Source organism: Opisthocomus hoazin, chromosome 6 (assembly GCF_030867145.1).
Source record: "Opisthocomus hoazin isolate bOpiHoa1 chromosome 6, bOpiHoa1.hap1, whole genome shotgun sequence".
NCBI classification, from domain to species: domain Eukaryota; kingdom Metazoa; phylum Chordata; class Aves; order Opisthocomiformes; family Opisthocomidae; genus Opisthocomus; species Opisthocomus hoazin.
In genome coordinates this window covers 44603089-44624920 of record NC_134419.1, presented here as the reverse complement: position 1 = coordinate 44624920, position 21832 = coordinate 44603089, and the positions used below count along the sequence as shown (strand labels likewise).

At 43.4% G+C, this 21832-nt stretch overlaps 1 protein-coding gene across 1 annotated transcript in view; it reads left to right on the top strand.

The window, feature by feature from the left end:
- The first annotated feature begins 2030 nt into the window (after positions 1-2030).
- Positions 2031-21832, top strand: part of ZCCHC24 (zinc finger CCHC-type containing 24) — a 111936-nt gene continuing 92134 nt past the window's right edge. The window contains exons 1-2 of the mRNA XM_075422958.1: positions 2031-2632; positions 19714-19914. Coding sequence (XP_075279073.1) covers positions 2393-2632; positions 19714-19914 — 441 coding nt within the window. The 5' untranslated portion in view covers positions 2031-2392. The remainder of the gene's footprint in view (positions 2633-19713; positions 19915-21832) is intronic.

Genomic DNA, 21832 nt, shown 5'->3' with positions numbered 1-21832 from the left:
CTCTTACCTTGCCTTCCCTTGCCCCGTTGCAATCTGTGCTGTGTCACCTAACTAAAAGCGATCAAACCAACCAACCAACTACAATGAGGGCTATATTAATTGTATTTAAAAAGTATTAAAATATACCAAAACCTATTAATCAAAAATATTGTATCACCTCAGCCATTCTATATTTTGACCTTTATTACTGCAACAATCCTGTTACATTGCTGGTTCGAACTCCCATTTGCTTCACAGCATCTTACTAAACAGAGTGAACAGTGGAGCCGTCAAATAAAAATACATGTATTTTGTTTTAATTTGTCAAGTAAAAGAGGGAAGTGATAAGAATAGAAGTTGTCTTTAAGGAAGGAATTAGCATGCCTGCAAAAAACTTCACGACCAAACAAACAGCTTCAGCCTAGTTCCCCCTCCTAGACTTTCTACCATATCCTGGCTTTACTATCACCATCTGCCAGAAAGGCAAGTTCCTCAGGTGTGATCTGTATTCCTCAGATGTGATCTGTATTTCTTGTTCCATTTACCAGCAAATCCCGGATAACCCTCCTCCACCATTTATTAAGTCATTAAGCCTCATCCACCGCTTTGCTTCTTTAAAACACTATGTAACTGTCTGAGTTTGGGATGCAATTTGATTTAATTCTTCTGTTATCATGATCTCTGCTGTGGACAGTTACAAAGTTACAGAGTCCCTTGACACTGGCGTAGCCTTCTCATACCGATACCATATGCACAGGTTTAGACAAGCTCCAAAGGGCTTCTAAACCAAGACAGCTTAAAAGTGAGCAAACTGCATGCGTGCTACAAGGACCTTGTCATTTAAAAAAAAAAATAAATATTAGCACCACTAAAGGCACTCTGTTTGATTCAGCTGTTCCAAACTTTACCTTGCCTTGCAGTTCTGCAAAGTTACAATCTTCACCTTCGCTTCAATTCCTGCAAGCAGATAGCTGTGCTGCCTGAACAGCGTGCTCGCAGAAGTAAGACGCATCCATCTTCGTTGTTTGCAGCTGACAATTTAATAGTGTTTTCTACTACACGCATGCTGACCTGCATATTCTATTGCTTGTAACCATGACTTTTCGGAACAGTGATTTTTAGTAGAGACGTATGGCTCATTATGGCAAACCTAGGTGCCAGCTTTGATGTTTCAAAGGTCAGATTTTTTCTGTTATCTAAGTAAGGAAAGGCATATTTTTCTCCAAGACCATACTGGGAAGACACATTAATTTTTAGCTTCCTGTCACTCAGAAAAAAGCACCAGGAGCTTTGCTCGAGTTTTGAAGTCACCTCCTGGGAGTTCCTTTGGTTTTAAAAAGAAAACTCCTAGGTTGATTGCTACAGTGTTTTTACCGAAGAGAGGAATAACTGCTCTGCTCCACTCCACTCGTCACAAGGAAGGCAGCGGGGAAGAATTTATGAACTGTAATCACCAGCTTACCCGCTCAGGCTCCTTCCCGAAAGGAGCATCATCCATCATCTCCTTTTCTGCTACCGACTCCTTAAAAGGCCTCCTCAGCCCTAACCCCGGGGTGTCCCCCTGCAGCCAGGCTCCCCGAGGAGCCCGCGCCAGGGCTACCTGGATGGGTTTCAAAGGCGACATCGCGCCGCTCGCCTGCCTTATTTGGGAAACCCCCAACTCCGCGAGGCTTGGCACCGACCTCGGCGACCCGGCGAGCCTTCGTCGGCCTCGCGCCCTGACTGGGATTTGAGGAGAAGGAACCCCAGACGACGACGAGCACCGGGCCAGATACGGAAACGGGGCTGAGGAGCGGAGGGAGGGCCGGCAAAATCCCGAGAAGTGACTCGCAGGGTTTAAAACAACCCCGCAGCGGCCTTCGCCAGGGTTTTGCCTACGTTTGGCGTAAAGAAATTTCCAGGAAGGAGGAAAAGGAAGGCCGGGGAGCGGGAGGGCCGGCGGCAAAGCCGCCAGCGGCCTCAGGACCTCGTCCGGTACACGGACAGGCACCGAGAGGGACGGGCGCGGGGCGGAGCGGCGCCGGGACGCCCCCGCAGCGCCGCCGCCCCCCGCGGCGGGCGGGAGGTCTAACGGGGGGGGCGCGGCCCCGCCGCCGGAGCGCCGGTGTCGCCCCTCCCCGCCGCTGCCTGAGGGAGCGGGAATAAAGACAGATAGCGGGGCGGGCAGCGGGGAGGGAGAGCGCGGAAAGTTTCCTTGCGGGGCGCTCCGGGAGGAGGAGGAGGAGACGGCAGCAGTAGCGATGCCCGTGCTGGGGCTGGGCGGGCGCCGGCGGCCTTAGCGGGGGCGAGAGCAGCGAGCCCCCGGCCCCGGCCCGTCCGCTGCTCTCCTCCGGGCGGTGAGGAGAAAGCCCACCGGGCAAGGACGGGGAAGCGGCACCGCGGGGACGTCCGCCCCGGGGGAGGGGGGGGAAAGATGAGCTTGTTGTCAGCCATCGACACCAGCGCCGCGTCCGTCTACCAGCCCGCCCAGCTCCTCAACTGGGTCTATCTCTCGCTGCAAGACACGCACCAGGCCAGCGCCTTCGATGCCTTCAGACCCGAGCCCTCCCCGTCCCAGCACCCGGACCTCGGCTACACCAAGAGCAACCCGGAGCTGGGCTCTTCGCTCAGCTCCAGCTATCTCAACAGCTTCTTCCAGCTCCAGCGGAGCGAGGTGAGTCCGCACCCCCCCCACCCCCCCCACCCCCGGGTACAACCGCCATGATGCCTCGGCAGCTCCCCCCCGCCCCCCCAGCCTCCGGGACCGGGGCGCGAACCCCCACCCCCCCCCCGCAGAGCCCGTGTTGACAGTGTGGTAAATGGTTACACCGGGTTCCCCTGCGTGGCCGGGACGGAGCGAGACACGTACACAAAAGTGGTAATAACACGCAACCCCCCCCCCCCCCCCCCCCCCCCCCCCCTTGCTGTTTTCTAAGTGCTAAAGCTCGATATAAAGAATATCGATAGCTTAGGAGAGATCAGAGCCTGGTGTTGTTTAAAAGGAAGAGCTATGAACAGGAACATGACAAGAACAGGCTGGAAAAAGTTTTGTGTGCATTTCATAACTCAAGAGCAAGGCTGAGCGGACCCAAAGGGAAGGAAGCGAAAAAGCCGGGGGATGCGAAGACCGTTCGCTGCGGAACTCCCTGTTGAAGGAAGTCGTTGGGGTCAAGCACTTCTGTCTTGGAGGGACTTCACATGGCGGGGAGATGCTGCTAGGTGGCACCTCGCACCCTCACCGGAAAAGATCCGGCAGCATTGGTGCTCAGGGCTCTGGCTACAGACCTTCGGCCATGGCTCTGTTTGACGAGGCTCAGATGGAACGCACATCTGACCTGCTCCAGGACTTCCCACAGAATAGCATTTCAGAGTCCTCCCTGCACCATTTACCTTAAAGCATAGGTTTGAAAAGTATTCCCAGTCAAAGTACAGGATTCTGTTCTGTCAGGGAAGCTATGAGGTTGTTAATTAAAAACAAATCAAATTCCCCAACTGCTCTGGTGTTATAGCTGTTAACAGTTAAGAGCCAGAGTTATATATACACATTCTTTTTTCCTTAATTAGAAATTCTTTCTTCCCTAAGAATTTCACAGACCACATCCAGTCTTAAAACAGATGCTATTTTTGAAAGTGTGTAGTCCAAGATCTATTCAGTCTGATGTACCCAGCCTTGTTAAGCACAGCATAGCATGCACAGACTTAACAAGCACATTGATTTGGCTGAAAGACTGACAGGCAGTGGAATTCAAACTTCCAGCTACCTACCTGTTGATCACAAGTCATAGAATTTTGCCCCTCTCTGCTTGGCTTCCAAGCTTCATAATGCCCAGATGGTGATAAGATTCCTGGGGTTTGGCCTACATGGACTGTCTCCAGACTGGGACTCCATTCAGGTCTGCGTTTGGTTTTGAGTTGGAATACATTCTGCTCACAGCAGGCCCTTTTTCTTCCTGGGAGTAAAAGTAAAAGGCAAATAAATGGAGGCTGCATCCAGGAAGCCTTTGAAACAGTCTCCAAAAAACAGTTTTCTCTTCCTTCAAAATCCTCCCAAGTTGATTTTCTGCTTCTGCTCTACTGTTTGCAAGAAGGGGCTAATCCTTCTGTCACACTCTCTCCATTTGGCTCAGGTTTCTTTCCAGTTTGTTTCCACAAACTGTTTTCTCCTTTCTTCTGGAAAATCCTTTCCGCAGTATGCCAGGCCTTCCCCAGGCCCCTGCTTCAGGCCCAGCTCCGAGCGCTCAGCCCCTTTGCAGTCTCCCCCGGCTGTGCTGCGTTTGGATCCCAGCAGTCGCCTTAGCCGCGATTCTGCGTGGATTTCTGTCATCCATGAGCTGTACGGATGCAACTTTATTCTGCCCTTTTTAACCTCACTGCAGTTTCCTGAGGCACATGAATGACAGCAACTGAGAACACCAGCTGTGTAGAAAGCCTAGAGCATTCACTGTTTAGGAAATAAGGAGCCATTTCATCTATACAGATATTCTAATATTTTTAAAAGATCAAGCATATTAGTTTATTCCAGCTCATTTTCCAGCCTGTGGCTGCAATAGTATTGACTGTGTGGCTGGTAGAGACACTTCTATCTTCCCAATCTTTACCTGAAGTATGTGTTAACACAGGGGAGGGAAGAGATACAGAGAGGGAAGGTGGGCACAGTCATCTCGTACGGCATGGGAATGCCTCTGCCCTGCTGGATATACCCCAAAGAAGGTGGGGAGCCCTTTAGTTCCCCGGGCTAATGCTGACTGCTTATACAGCAGCTTTCATTCAAAGTTGTAGAAGGTGTTAGAGCTACTGTTACTCAGAAAAAGTTCTGTCAATACGTTAGATGCTCTGTTCTTTCCAGAAGCTGGAAACTAGACTGCTTTTTTGGCAGGAGTCACCCAAGAGTTTCCTACAATCTCATGCTCTTAATTCTTGAGATTCTAACATCTATTTATTTGCAGATGCCATTGAGTATACACTACGTATTTCAACTGCGTAAAATTATTTTGGGGAGCATTAGTACTGTATGCTGCTTTTGCATCAAGCTAGCTGATGCTATCTTTGGAACAACACATAGCTTTCCACAGTTAAACTGTTGTCTGTTTTCTACACAGTGCTTGCTTTGGTTGGCTCCCCCCCCCCCCCCCCAGTTTTGTCCTGGGTTGGCTTAGCCTGGAGCCGAGCTGTGACAATGATTGACACATAGCTGTACACAATATTTGGAAAGTGACCTAATGAGGGGCCAAAATAGCAACAGACTGAGATGCGGTAGGATCATAGGGTGTAAAATAGTCACGCGTCCTGTATGTTGCCTTGCAATTGAAAATTTCTGGAGGAGAACGCTCGGAATAAGAGACAGCACTTGTGAAAAGTTGCTATTATGCAGGGTTTGCAAGTCTGCATGGCAGTGCCTGTGTATGTGACTTGCATGCTGACCAAAGGAGCTGGACAGAAAAAAAAATAAAAGTGTCAGCACCCACAGAGTAGTCTTGCACTTCACCAAGATTTTTGTCCTCCAGACTTTTTCCACTACAATGGATGCCTTCTAAATAAACATGATGAACACAGCTGTTTGGTGCATAAAAGCCCATTGTACCAGGGGAAAAAAAAAAGTAATAATAAAGGTTTAAACAGTAAAGCAACAATGAGTGTTTTGTTCCATATGCAAGACTCATTTTGCAAAACAGACCTGCTTTAAATAAAATTTTACTGCAGCGTTTATTGTCCTAGATATGAAACGAAAGCATGTTAGAACATTAAGATACATTAAATTGGCTATTGAACTGAGCTCCACCCTCATTATAACACCATCCATCAGAGCCAAGTATTTGAGGTTTTGTTGTGGGATTTAATGCTTTTGAGACACAGCCAGGTAACTGTGGCTTTGTGTCATTGAGTGGCACAACTGAGAAACCTAGAACAAGGGTCTGAGAGTCAGATGGTATTTTTCTGTACTGACAGTAGGCGTCCTGCCAGATCAATGCTGACTTCGGTCAAGAAGAGTCAGCAACCAGTAGCTAGAAATTACCATATTATAATCATCAAACTTGTTTCTTTGAACATGGAGTGCTAATTCTGGCGCAAGCCAATATTTACACACGTGAAGGAGCCTGTGTCCTAATGAATTCTTTGCCCATTTGCAATACTCTGAGTGTCTTTCCAAGAGGGGAATTCCTTCCAGAAACCTCTATGGCAGCCACTTTCCAGACCCAAAACAGATCTTAGTTAAGCAAAAATAACTGCATATTCTAGATTAGAAAATACTCGCTCTTTTTGAAAAGTAGTTCATGTTTCTGACTCAGGCACTGCCAGACCAAATCCTTATAGGCAAGAGAGGAACTAATTGGGAATGAGAGAACATCATCTTGTTCAGCTTGCTATAGTGGGGTGCAGATCACTCAGAAAGGAGATTTCGTGGAACTAAAAAAAAAAAAGTTTAGAGATGGTACTGTGGAAAATAATGTTCAAACCCCTGTGAAACAGAAGCAGGTCTGCAGCGCTGGGATAGATACTGCTTATTAGGCAGCTGCCCAAATAAGAAAAGTTAGCATGACTGTGATATTCATATATTAACAACAACAAAATCCCAGGAAACTCAGTCAAGAACAAAAAATGTATGGAAGGGAGTTGGCATTTCTGCAGAAAATACATTTTATATCAAACTGATTTCCATCTGTTTTTCATAGTTAGAGGAATGCACACTAGCCTGACACTTGATGAAGAAAGATGTGTTGTTGGATTAATTTGGAGGATGATGATGATAAGATTAAAAAAAAAAAGATGTTTCACCATTCTTAAGAGTATCAGAAGAATACGGGGGTTGCCATACAAGATCAGGCCTTTGACCCACTAAATGAAGTGTCATATCGCTGAGCACAGCCACAACTAGAAGATTTAAAAGAGAATGAAACACCTCATAAGAGGCTGCTCACAACCAATATGGTCCTAGGGTAAATACAACAGGGATGCAGGTTAGCAGAAACTGCCATGTGCTCCAAAAACATTTCTGATTCCCTTCATCTCATGAAATATTATTATTTATTCTAACACAGAGCATATTTATGATCTGCAGAGTGCTTAATGTGCTCAGCAATGCAGTCAGAACTGCTTGCTTCTCACTTGCAGACTAAACAACCACGGTATTATCTCCTCTTATTTGAGCGTAGTTGTTGACAATCAGAGCAGTGCAGTGTACAAGTTGTCTGCAGTGCATGAAGGTATCCTTTAATAATAATGATTATTATTTGATCGATTTCTTCATCTTCATTTTTCTCACTCTGCTTCCTGTAAGTACTAACATTTCAGTGCCCTGATCCTTCTGCAAATTGTGTTGAAGAGGCAATAGCTCAACAATTCCTGTGCTGGAGAAACTTGTACAATCATCCTGAGGCAGAGAGCACATTACAGACATTTGGTGGCTCCTTAAAGTGCTAGTCAACTCCTTTCAGACTGTTTTTCAAGAAGTTAAATGTCAATTCTCCCATTGGTCCTTGTAAGAGATTCCAGGGAGCTGACTCTCTGTTAGTCAGGAGACAGTATGCGTGTGGGGGATCTTGGTGGCATCAGCCTCCCACGCAGCCAGCTCCAGAACCCTTTCGATGCTATTGCCTCAGCCCACCAAGTGCAGCTTTCACAGCCCCATCTCTGTTCTGGGCTCAAAGCCTCAGGTCCTATTACAGGTATTTGAGCTATACAACTACTCTATTTCCAATTCCAGTTGGATGTGTACTTTAAAATACAAAAATTCAGGGGTTAAAGTCTAGAAGCATTATTTTTTGCTCCCTGTTCTTATTTCTGCAGCTGTTGCCTCCTGCTTGGTTACTTCTGTTGGAAACATGCTCTTTTTGCTAGGGAAGAAAAAAACCCATATGTGAAGGTACCATACAAGTGGAGTCTGAAAATAAGATCTATATTTTGTATAAGAAGTGGGAAACTGAAGTTATCATGCAAATTACACTCTTCCATTTTTATCCCCTAGGTATGGCTTTACAATTCTCTACTCTCCAGGATTTTTTTTTTTTTAAGTGCACTGTACTGTGTATGGTAGGTACTCTTATTCTTCACACTGAGACTGAATTACCTAATAGCAATTTCATTGCAGAAGGGAATACACAAGAGCCAGATTTGCTTCTCTTAAGCAAGTACTCTAAATACAGTTATGTTTCTTTTACTCAGGCTTCCTTACCTGAATAAGAGCAGCAGAAAGCTCCCAGAAGTAAGAAGTAGTAGTGAAGATATGTTGAAGTTGCTCCAACAGCCAGAGCCTCTTTTGTTGCTTCCTCACCCTCCCCACACCCGAAGCAAGTGCTGCTGCAGCTCTGCAGCACACCTGTGCTACCTCTAGCTTCAGCTACTGCAAACATGATTTACAGCTGGGCTATAGCTCATGGCAACAAAAGTATTACCCACCATAGTCTTCTGCAGCTACTTAGTATCCCATCAAAGGCTGAACCACGTTTGGAAAGATGGAAAGAGTAAAATACTAATTGTTGAACCTAAATCAAGTCTTCTGGAAGAGGGATATGGGCTTTCTGCTTTACTATTGATTTCAATAGGCCAAAAAAAAAAAAAGCTAGCAATAGAAGGTAGATCAGTTATATGTATTCTTCCTGATTAGTTGAAAATTATTGCCAGATCTTTTCAATCACTTAGGACTTTGTATTTATGCAAACTCCTCATTGAGAGGAGCACTGGCATTCACTTTCTGTCTCACAAATACATCCATGTCTTGAAAAACTTGTCAGACAATACACAGGAAAAAAACCAACCCCAACCCGTAATTGGAGGCAAAACCATGTGGAATTCTTCTTACAATTCTGTTTTATATGCACAGCTTTCAGTTACAGTTATTTTATGCGTTTACAGTGTCTTCTATCCCAAGGCACCCAAACAAAGGGGTGATGTAACCTTATGTTGGGTAATGATTTTTCATCCCTTCCTCTTCTACTCTGCAGACACAGACTCAGTTATTCAGAATAGAAAAGGAAGATCTTTCTCCAATGAACTGCAAAAATGATTAGACAATCAAGTCTGACTTGAACCAATATATTCATTTATGAAGCTTAGGGAATGAATGGATAATCAAAAGGTGTACAAAACTGCCTTTATCCAAAAGCCAATCCCCCTCTCCTTTTCTTCCCCTCCACCCCTCTTTTTCCCCTTTTTGTTGTTGTTTGGGGGATTTTGTGGTGTTGTACAAGATAGATAGAAAACAACTGTTATCAATGGTCCTGTTATTTTGGTAATAAAGAGTTAGAAGAAAAAAAAAAAAGGTCTCACATTATTGACACTCACTAGGTGAGGTTTAATGCAGAGAGTTTCTAGTTCAGAGTTTCAGTGGGCCATAAAAGGACTCTCATACTTGATTTAAGCGATATTTAAATCTAAGACCAGGGGATCTTTTCCATGCTACCTCAAGAAGCATGAAAAACAATGACACAGTGCAGTTGCAGAAAGGTGCAGGCACAGTATTACAAAGCTAAATCATACAACAGTCTTAATACGTGTTTGCATACAAACAAAAGCAAATGTGTTCCGTTATCCAACCTGGATGCATACATACGGGGAAAATCTTTTCAGCAGGGCCTGTTGTGACTGGACAAGGAGTGGTGGCTTTAAACTAGGAGAGGGTAGATTTAGACTGGATATATGGAATACATATTTTATAATCAGGGTGGTGAAACACTGGCACAGGTTGCCCAGAGCGGTAGCGGAGGCCCCATGCCTGGAAGCCTTCAAGGCCAGGTTGGATGGGGCTCTGAGCAATCTGGTCTGGTTGAAGATGTCCCTGCTCACTGCAGGGGGGTAGGACTAGATGACCTCTAAAGGTCCCTTCCAACCCAAAGCATTCTATGATTCTGTATAAATGCTGCCTAAAAAGTGATATTGGGTGTCACCTTAAAGCTTCGGAATGGTTTATTGAAGTGAAATGTAACATTTAATATTTGCACCTCTCCTCAGTTTCTCCTCCCCAGCAATACTGCCAGCAGCCTGATGCCCATTTTGCCACTCCTGAATTGCCCTTCTTCCTCTTTTAGAAAGCCACAATGAAATGATTAAATTAAATGGGAAGAATATAAGTCTGTGCTTCGTGGCAGTTTACTTAGGTTCTGTCTAGGTTCCAGAGAAGTTACAATGGATCAGAGGAACCATTTAAGTTTTACAAAGCTATTCAAATCTTACAGTAGTACTGACATAATTCAGACAGTATTTCAGAAGCGTCACAACTTAGATCACTTCTTTTTTCCTGCAGGTCAGTTTTTATTCTCAGAAACGTTACAAAGAATCTGTGATCTACTAAAAGTAGAACCAAAAATTACAGGCAGATTCACTTGAGGAAAGCAGAATAAATGCAGGGTTACGAGGCCTGGGCTTTGCCCGTGTCCCTCACTGTCTAGCCAGGCCAGTGCAGCTGTTGGGAGTTTGGGTGGCTTTTAAGTTTTAACATATCACAAGCCTAGCCCATTACTTTGTCATGTGTTTTAGTGTAAGCAAATAACAAGTCCAATACTTTGACCAAGAGGAATTTTAAGGAGCTTCTTGTAGGCCCTTTTTCTTAGCTCTTGCAACTGCTGCTGACAGGAGAGCTGCTGCATGGTCTTCCAAACCCATATCTTAGGAAATACATTCTGTGTATCTACAGATTTAGTTTGAAGATAAGCAAATGCCCTCATGGTCCAGGACCCTTGCTCTCATATCCACAGCAGCAGTATGTTCCTGCTGTATTAAACCACTCACACCTACTCCCTGCACATGGCAGGATTTGGTGTCTCTTTTGAGTGAACACAAGTGCAATACCCTAGAAGGATTGCAGGTATCTGGAAAGCTATATTTACATCTCATCCAGCTAACTGCCATCCAAGCAAACATTTTAAAGGGACGGTCTTGCTCCCACGGGTTGCCCTTGGCAACCTCGGGGTTCCAGGTTTCTAAACTTGGCTGCGATTGTAGCAGGAGAGATGGAGCCCGTATTTCTTCACACTAAGCCGGCCTGCTAGGCAACTCTGTGTGTGTAATCATTAGGGCAGTGGATACTCATGGTTGAACAGAAAGCAAAGGAACTATCGTACAGTCATTGCATCCTGAAAATAGGGGATTAGTAAGAGCTCTTAAGAGGGTTTGAGCATCAGCGGTCCTTGAAATACAGAGGTGTTATTATAACCATATTTCTCCAACATACATTGCAACTGGAATTAATAGAGTAAGAGATTCATTCCTCTAACAGACCCAACCTGGAAAAAAAAATCCTTAAGTCTACTTGGAAACCAGATTACTCAATTGTTATTTTATAATTTATCTGAAGCAGATTGTGAAGTTTTAGGTTTGCTTGCTCAGATCACGCTTCAAGCTGTGCTGTATCACAATTGATTAAGAGGGTGGCTTTAAATGTAGATAAAACTATCTAAAAGCTGGAGTCACAAAATGAAATTCCAGCCTGTCATTTGGTACATGGAAATAATTTATTTTCCTCACTATATTCAGTTTAATAAAAGTTTTTGTCTTCCCATGAGTGCAGGAACAGAGGCCCTAAGCGCATTGCGAGGGGCCCGTTCTGGGCAGATGATGTATTGTTTCTACCTCTGACAGTGACCTTAGCTTTGCCTCTTTTAAACTTTGGCAGCCATTGCAGAGGTTTCTGTGCCAAGAAGGCATTACTGAATGTAAATGATATAAACAAAACTGTCTCGGACTTAAAGTTCTGTTTAACCCAAAATGGACATTTCTTAGCAAAACCTTTCATCGCGCAAGAGCTGCACAGGAGGTAAATGCTTTCCTAAGTGCGTCTTGAGCAGACACATATCTCTTTATGGGTGTTATTTTTCTTATGTTTGGAGTGTCAAAAGACCCACCAAATGAGAGGAAACCCGACTCTTGTTTTTCAGACTGCAGGTCAGATTGAGACAAGGTTTCCTGCAGGAAACAGAGATGTTAACAGAAAGCACAGGGGTCAAAACATGTCCATCCGTTTCTCCCCTCACTTTATGCCATGCAACCTTCATAACCTCCTCCTTGTCCGAGAACCCTGTCTCAACAAAATAGGCTTGTTTTTCGACAGCGTGAGGAGGCAGTGGGACCGAGGTGTCTGGCGAGCCCTCTCGGAAGGGTCAGGGAGGCTGGTGGTCTGCAGCCTGGGGGTGACTCGGCTGCAGGCAGTCGAGGGACCGGCCAAGGAATGAAAGCTCCTGTGGGGATGTGTTAAAGTAATTTGTAATGTGAATGGTCTCCCTTGTCCCTAATATAGTGCTCGTGTGTTAGAGCTTCTCTTTAACATAAGTGGGCAGTTGTTTAGCGTTCAGTGGATGAAAAGGATCCCTGCAGAGTTTGGTGCAAGATTTAGAAAGTTCCTCCAAGATTGTGCACCTCTGACCAGAGGAAATCTCTATCCTCTCCTTTCCCACCTTTCCACATCTGCAGTTAAAGGCATTTTGTGAGGTCCCCGTGCGTTGTGTAAACCCAGCATCCTCACTAACATCCACGCAAACCTTTCCCTGAGGCAGAAATAAGGAGGATCACGCTACTAGCAGTGAGCTAAGAGCCTTATCTGAGCTTCAGCAAGCCTGAAGATGGTGACGAGCAATTTCTAAACTGTTAGTGTTTTGTTACTTCTATACCACTATATAGTAGATAGGTAGCAGCATTTTATTATTTTTTTGTAAGATCTAAAGATCTATGAAACTCATTGAAAGCTTTGGATCAAAGTGTTAAAGATCGGTGGATTTAAAGCAAGGTGAGGTGGTGGCATGCATTGCTCTTCAACCTTGCCGTGAGTCGAAGGTACACCATTCATACACAGAGGAGTGTGTCGCACCCACCTGCTGTTCTGCTGAGTCTCAGCAGTGGTGAGCAATTACCACCTAGGAAGCCACAACCAGCTGAGCTGTCAGATCTGGAGTAACTAGATTAGATAGATCTATCCACTGGATTAAAGATTTATCGCCCTACCACTAACTTGCTTCACAACTACTGGCAAGTCATGCCGTGTTTGCAGTATCCTGAAGATACTGTTTCTGCAAAAGGAAAGTCCTAGTGCCACGTATCTGAAAATATTTAGAAGTAGGCGTTTATGTTAGCGCTTTAAGATAAGCATGTATTTATCTAAAACCCCTTACAGAAGGAGGATGAATTAAGGTAAACTTGGCTAATCTAACTAGCTAGGAATGTATTAATTAAGGTTTACTTGGCTAATCTACAGTTACCTGTATTTTTAGATGAGGAACGTGAGTAGTTCACATTTTACTAAAGTCAGCCCAAAGACCAGATTTTTTAACAGCTAACTTAAACATTGACTTCAGAAGAAGCCCAAGTCTTCTTTTCTTCCTCCAGGCAAACACTTTCTTCACTGAGTGATGAGCTTTGCTTGCAGTTGTCTAATGATAGAATGTTACCAAGTAAACTCTTAAAGTGTTTTCTGTAAAAGTATCTGTAAAGTATCAGAAGAGCTAGAGCAGACATAAGCCATACAGGAACAGTTTTTGAGGTTTTCCAGTTCAGCCTTGGTAGTTAAACTTCTCCATTTCTTCTGGCTCAAAGTAATACAACTAAATTGATGATGGTATTTTCATTTAATCCCTCTGTTTTTGGAAGGCTTTGGGGTTGGCCATAAGCGTTGATTCTGCATTGGATGTTTTCTTTGGGGACAAAATCAGGGAACTGTTTTGACCACATACAAAGAGCTGAGGCACAGAAAGGTCACAGATTTGAAGTGCTATTCTCCACCCATGATCGTCTTCAGGTGCAACCATTGTGCTTTCACACAAGTTGCATGGCCCCACAGATAAATCCCATGTCAGAAGCAAGCCTTGGTGCACTAGCAGAGAAGTCAGATACAGGCTCTCAGGTTAAGTTTTGTGTATTAACATGTACAAGCCACTGAATTACTGTTTGGATAACTTCAGATTTCCTTCTTCTCTGACAGGAAAATAGCAACTGAGTGAGGGCAATGAGTTGTCTATCCTACTGTTTTACTTGTGACACAGCATGGAGATGTACTCAGTTCTTATCTTCATGAAAATCCAAGCTGATAAACAACTTCAGCACCTTTTGACATTTCAGTGCAGGGCTAAAAATTAGCATGGCTAGTCTGGTTACCATCATAGCCGCTTCACAGACTGGAGAATGTTTACAATTTACAGTGTATGAAAACCTTACTTTTTCCATGCTGATGATAGGGCAACCCAGCTCCTTTTTCCAGAAAACTTCAAACAGCCATGGCGCCTGCTGGCTTACACTTTATTCTGGAAGCAAAGACTGCTTTATTAGGTTGGCAACGTACTAAAGCAAAAATAAGTCATCAAAAGTTCTTTGCTCATCACATTTCAAGTACAGACTATCGAATGGAGTGGAAGAATCAACAACTGGACTATGTTATAGGAATACTGAAACACCACAGAACCTCACTTCAGTATGTGCAATTAAAACAAATGGGTAGACAATCACTAGCACAAATCGTACCAACTTAAAGTTCAAGCAGGTTCTTTCACAAGTCCTTGAGAGGTGCTTGTAAACAGCTGTAAATAGGGAAGAGCTTTTTCATATTGAACTGATTTTTTTTTTTGGTGTTAACCCACTACATTTCAGGTGGAATAGTCACAACAAAGATGCCACATCCAAAAGAAATTACCCTGCTAAGGTGGAGTAGTCACTTCTGCCAACTTCAACATTAAGTCCTTTAACTAGCAGGAACAAAGAAGGCCATCTGTGGCGAGGGATACTATGCACAGAATCCAGCAGTTTGGGAGCGTTATGTAGCTCTTCCTAGCCAGTTTTAGCTATTGCATTTAAACAGCACGTGACTTCAAAGAGGGCAAGAAGTTGCATTTTCTTTATGCTCATTCAGCCAGTTTAAATATTTCTTTCTCTCTGTTTTAACTGATGATATGTTGTCTGTTGGTACCAGTGTGGTTTCTTTTTTTGGACAGGTGTGGGGGAAGGTCATCTTCAAAGGGGCAGGTGAAGTTGTTTTCCAAGTATAATTCTAAAATAAAAATAAAACCAAACAACGCAAAGACAAACATACTGGCCAGGCATAGCCCATCAACAACTTCAACCAGCACAAGCCATTCTAGCTCCAGGTTACCGGTAGATTTGTTCTGCTTTATCACTGCCTGAAGGGTCCAGCAGCCACAGACAGAACTTAGGGCAGAAACTGATTTTTCCAGATATGCCTCTACATTTCCAGTACCATGCCTAAAAGCTTTGTTCCTTAACTCTTTGAAGTCCTAATAACAAGGTGCCATTCCCACATAAGCAGGTTGCTATCACTTATTAATATCAGCTGTTCTGGAAAATAGATAATCCCATCACCTCTGGGCAGAATTAAGTGTTGTCACAGTTGAGATGCTATCATGCTATCTGTGCTTTCTGCTCCCTGTTAAAAAAATACTTTTACAGCTAAAACAATCATCATACCAGTAGGAAAGGAGGACTTCACACTTATTTGTTCAAATATTTAATTGCATATTCCTAGTAGTACCATTGCCTTTACTTTCAACATGACACCATCACTAAAAAAGAAGCTGAAGAGATAAATTCTGTTTCAGTGTTTCTTTACCCACCTCTTGGCACATCAATCCCAAAAGCTGTCTCTGAAAGGCAAGGACCAGCCAATGGAATCAAGAGCATTTGCCAGATCATTCATATAACTGGGAATTTCTTAGAGGTGAGTTGAATGCTGGAACTCTTGAGTCACTCACATGTGTTACCCAACTGGAAATCAGAGTAGTAGCTATAGAAGACAATAGCTGCCTCTTGCACAAAGGACCTCACTGCAGCCTTACAGATTACGTGCACTTTAACTGGAAACACTTAGCAAGCAAATAACAAAGGAAGCTTTACTTCCCAGCACCGCCAACAGATACAGTTTAAAGATCGACTGAGCAGAGAGGTTACATTTGGAAAGTACAACACCAGATTTTCAGTTTGATTCGTATTCAATTAAGTCAACAAGTTTCATAGGAATAAAAAACAAACAAACTTACATTATCAGCTCAGACTTCCCACCAAGCCAGTTTCTAAGTTTTACCACCAGCCCCCTCATGCTCCCAGTACAGCAAGATAAGGAAATCCTGAATTCGTTGCAGCTGGCCTGATGAGCCTTGTAATTAGGACATGCAGTGTGGCTTTTTGGCTTCTTGAGAGCGCTAACCCTTTCACTGCCAAATCCTTTCTATCCTGTTGTAGCTCAAAATGAGACCTCAGCTGGGAGGTATTGTTTGTTGTCTGCTTTTTGAAGAAATAGGTTGGCTTTGCTAACGGCACACTGTGAACACAAAGCAGTCGTTGCTTTTGGTGGAATTCATCAGAGGAGCAGTCTCCCTACCACCTCCCAGATGAGTCCAAATGCATTTCCCTCTTCCTCTCTATTTTCCTTCCTACTGTCATCTGTACAAGACCATCGACATTCTCCCTGTCACTCTGGTCATCCCCTGGACATCCCCTGTGAGTGTGAAGCCAATGCAAAGTTTTTGTCCAAAAGCCTTCTTAAAATTCCCCTTTGCAGCAATGCAAACACTTACTAAGGGGTGAATTGCTGATTTGCTCATTTAAGTGCCCCAGATAAAAAAACTCCAACTTGGTTGATGTATCTCAGCAATATTCATTTACTCCTTGTCTTCTACAAAGACGAAATGGACTAAATCACCACTGGGTTTCATCGCATTCATTACGTCTTCCTATGTGCTTCCAGGGGCTGGGATGAACTTTCGCACCACCACCCTTATTATATAACTTGGCTTTTGGAATGTTTTTTTCTCTCATCTCCCTCTGAGGAACCGGAGATTTCCACAGCTAGTGACAGGATGTAGCACCGTTTGTGCTGGTGCTCTTTATAGTGTCTTTCAAGTGCTAGATTGATGTGTTTTTCACATTGACTTTGAGTTAAACTGATTTAAGACCATTTCCCAGGTCATATTGGCAGGAACTGTTGAAGCGCTTTGCCTGACTTTATACCAGGAGGGATGGGCTGCATCTTGGAATCATCTAGGAATTTGCCTTAATGAATTCATTGTTCTTTGAAGCACCAGTGACATCGGCAATGTCCGTCTTCCCCCCTGCTGTCATCTTCTGGGATGTTATATTTGTGTCTTTTCCTTTTTTAACACCGGGCCTCAAGATGATTATAGGGAAGTGTTTCATGGTGGCGTGTGTAGACTGGATGTTTTGGCGTGTCCAGATTTGGCGCGTATCGCACAAATGCCCTGCCAGCTGAACCAGGTGGCCGCTGTCGGAGCCATGTGTCACACCTTGGCCACAGAGCCGATGGCAGTTGCTAAGATCATGATTTAGTGCCGGTACAGCCTGTAGCCTGATGGGATCCTGGCCTTTGACAAGGCTTCTGGCTGCCATGGTTCAAGCAAACAAAAGTTTGTAAAGGTTTGCTGACAGAGTGGGCAAACCTGCGGTCGTTGCAACCCTTACGTTTCCGTACTGACCTGAAACCTGCCAAGAAAGTCTGGTGGAGGAGTGAATTAGGTAATATCCAGACATGATGCCAGATTGCTCCCTCTGAACGGGCCTAATAGCTCAGCGTAAAGGATATTTGGAAAAGAAAATAGTCACCACTACGAACCATACGTCCGAGTCAAAGCCCACTGAGGGCAGCAGACAGGTATGTTTTGTTTTGTCACCGGCTCAGCCCTGGGGGCAGAAATAGCAGCCTCCTGATGGCAGGAGTTATATATTCTGCATCCCCGGGGAATGTTCCAGATTTTGGCAATGGGTAAAGAATTTAGGATTTCACACATTCCATGTGTCCATACACCCACCCTTCTATGAAAAGCAGGGAACCGGAAAAGTTACGGATGGGTGTAATGCATGTGAGGTACTTTAAGAATCTCTTGGCAAGAGGGGCTCTTAAAAAGAAAGATTTTGTATTATTCTATGTAAGAGAAAGTGGCTCCTAGGGACACAAGAACTTCTTGAAGACCCTTAATTAATACTATTTTGGCATCCATAGCACTTCCCCTTCCTTTTAACAATTTGATGCCAAGAATTTCTCATTCCAGTGGTGTCCAATAAATCCTAGGAAATAAATTCCAGTGACTGTTGGAGGTATCTTTGGTTGCTTGATGGCTAAAACAGCTAAAACCTTTTCGTTAGGTTTCGAAATAGCTTTTCCTTTTGAAACGTATGGGTTTAACCCCTGAAACAAAGTGGCTGATTCCCCTCTCAGCAGCCAGAACATCTTGCACCAGCACAGAACTATGATGTTCCCTAGGGGTAAAATGATGGACGTTCCAGTGCTAGGACACGTGTGAAGTCCTGGTGAGATCAGACTCTACTCTGTGGCCCTTTGAATTGATCCTGCTGCCGTGCACCAGCGTCGGCTTTGTAAGAGGGGCCAGTGGAGCTCAGCACGTTGTGTTTGACTATAGCGAGAGTGGGTGAAGCACATTAGCTGTGTGGCGATGGCCTGCTTAGGCTGGATTTTTATCTACAGTATACACCATCTGCAGTGGGGTGGGGTTCAGTGATAGTCAGGACCCATCCAGGTAACTGTGCCTAGAGCTTCAACATGATTCTTTCGGTATGTGACGGTCACCAGAAAATGCACTCACTGTGCAGACGTCCTGAACATTTGAGCTCTCTGAGATAAATGCAATTCCATTTCAGATTTATTTCACAAACTCTCTAAATCAATTTCAATGCAGGTTTTCAATATGTATATGACATATATAAATATATATAACATATATGACATATAAAGACTATTGAAATATTTGGATTTAATAGCACTGGAAAACAAGGTCTCCACAGAAGCACAGATTGCGCCTCTTCTTACCTCCCTTTCCCATAAGCCAGCAGCAATTCTCTGATGCCAGAATTACATGAGCATAGCATTACTGTGAGGTGCATCAGACCTAACATAGAAACACCCTGTGGAATGTGTTCCATCACTTCAGGGTGGAGAGGACTGTCAATAGTTGGTCCTGTTTCTACAGTGATTCATTAACACATAATTTTTTTTTTAATTTAGTTACTTTTTAAACCCCTATGTACAGTTTCTTTTGAGCCTTAACACATTAAAGTGAATGAATCCTTGTTATCTCCATTAGGGAGATTAGCTATTTAGGTGATTATGGGTTTCCTACTGTTCTAAAACTACTGAATGGCAAATTAGGAGCTCCTGATTTTGATTTGCAGATTGAGAGAGTGAAGATCCCATTGAAGTGAAGTACAAAAACTAGGTATTTACTGTTTATCAGGAAATGTTTAAATCACAGCAGGTTTCCCCTTAGAAAATCCAAGACGTGTAGATATGAATGCTTCTTGTCGTTGTTTGAACATGGGGATCTATGTTCACTGTCTCATTAACCAGACTGGAAATTAAAAATTAATTTAATTTTTTCTTGGTGTTCTTTCCCTGACTTCAGTATTGTTCGTGCAAGTAATTTTGGACACAAAAACTGTTCCCCTTTGTGGGTCATTCTTTCAGCTTTTTGCCTGTGTATTCTAACTGTACCGTGAATGTGCTGTGATCAAACACAAGAAAGCAATCATTGCTTAGTGGAAGGGTTGGACTAAGTGAACCATGACAAGCTCGACAGTTTCCTCAGCAGTGGAGTGTCCAGCTCCATTGCATTGCCTTCATGAAACCTCTTTATTAATGGCCTGTATATTGCTCTCCTCAAACATGCAGCCATATTCTTAATGGAAAAAAAAAAAAAGTAATCTTTTTTCTGCTATTTTTATCCTTCCCTTACTCGGATCAGCCTCAGAACAATCCTTAATACAGTACTGTGTTTCAGGTGACTTTTTTCTTTTCTTCTGCAGGCTCTGAGCAGCAGTCTGTACAAGAGCGCATCGCCTTATGGCTCTCTTAATAACATTGTGGATGGGTTAAGCTCCCTCACTGAGCATTTCTCTGACCTATCCCTTTCTTCAGAAGCCAGAAAACCCAGCAAGAGGCCACCTCCCAACTACCTGTGCCACCTCTGCTTTAACAAGGGGCACTACATCAAAGACTGCCCACAGGTAAGGAATATACAATGTTCTGGAAAAATCTTCCTAAAAATTTTCACCATTCCTTGATTTAATAACATAGAATTTGACTGAAATAGTTCTTTATAGTGAGTAGGACTGAAGAAATATCTTGTCAAAGTGCCAAACTAGCCATGTGTTATTTTAATCTATTCTTTATCACAATGCTGATGGAAAAAAAATATGCTATTTCATTTGCCTAGTAAGAATTACAAAAGTTATTAATCTAGGCACATGATAAGTAGATTTTTGAAACTTCAAAAATGGCTACTATGTGATTTTCTATCACAGAGATTGTGTAAAATACATTTGCAAGCAGCACACTGTGTAGTCCATTTGGTAATGTCACTTAATAAAAATATAATAAGTTACATATGCTAAAGGAGAAGAAATTTTTACACTGAATTAGAACTTTGAATCGGTGTTGCAGTAACACAAGCTCCAAGTATATCTGGTGCAAAATGCCTTCTGTTGCATAGAAGAGGTTTGCTGTACTTGGCAAATGTGGGAGTCTTGGACTCCCAAAACTTTTTTGTAGTGGCAAAACTGGCAATATTTGTTTCTTTAGAAAAGAGGTATAAACCAGTGTGCACTAAAACCACTCACCAGTCTGCATTTTTTTTTTCTGAGGCTCCAAGCCGCAGTGTGCAAAGTTTCTCCATCCTCTCAGGTTTCAGCTGGATGCAGGCGTGCTGATGGCTTAAACTTTCATGACTCCAACAATATTCTATGTAGAGTCCCAAGGAAATTAAAGTGCTGCCAATACTCTAGAAATACAGATGTGATCATTACTGGCATCCATTTCGCTATGGATTTAACCTCCTACCCTCTTAGTGTGTGACTTTCAGCAGAGTTAATCTGCGTAGAATTAACTACAGTTAATTCACCGTTGAGGATGTCAGGCATATATAAGCCAAAACACAGGCAGAAAAGCATCTGCCAGCTGAGCAGGGTCAGCATGAAATCGAGTCTAATGTCAGATGAGCTTTAGCTGAGTGTATTTCTCCTGCTGTTATGCATAGACTAAACTGTTTTCTTCGTGAACGTTCTCTGTATATCTTTCATTAATTCTAACAAAAACTGTGGAATTAAAGTACATTTGCAGTCTTGGGTGCAGCACTTGAAAATATTTTTTACTTCATAGTATTCCAATATATGTTGAGTAAGGGCAGTTTTCTTTAGGAAAAAAAATATGAAATTTTCCTTGCTAGGAGATCAGAAATACTCTGGTTTGTATACTACTGTGTTTAATGTATGTAGTATAGCATGTTACAGCAAAATGTAGCGCTAGAACCCTGTAACAGCACACATTGCTTAACAAGGGGATTAGAACTACAACTACTAAATACATGGCAGAGAGAAACAGAGTGCAGAACTGTGGGAGATGGCTGTGCTGTGCTGCCTAAGAATCCAACCGAATGCAGCAGGTCCCTTGACGACCGATACATGCAAGCTGCAGCTCGCGCAGATGGGCCCAGGTGAACGTGTCAGAGTTGGAGCAGAAACGCGTTGTTTATTTCATAGGTATTTTTAAAGTTTGAGGCATTAGAGATTAAAGAACAGTTAATGGAAACAGAAGATGAGGCATTAAAGAAGAGTTAATGTAAATTGAAGATATACCCACAGAACTCCAGGAGGTGCAAACAAATGAAGGTTCATGTAGGAAGATTAATTTACTTAAATTGCACATACTGTGCAATTTTTTGAAGATTTCACTAGTAACATCTTGAATTTCTCTGTGAACCACAAAAAAGACTTCCTACAGAGTGTACTGTGGCTGGCTTGTGAGCTAGTAAGTAACGAGTGAAGGAATATGGGACCGGGAGGCATCTGCTTGCTCACTGCACGCGGTCTTCTACAATTACAGGCAGCCCTATCATGCAGTGCCTTTCGTAAACCGGTCAAGTTTTAG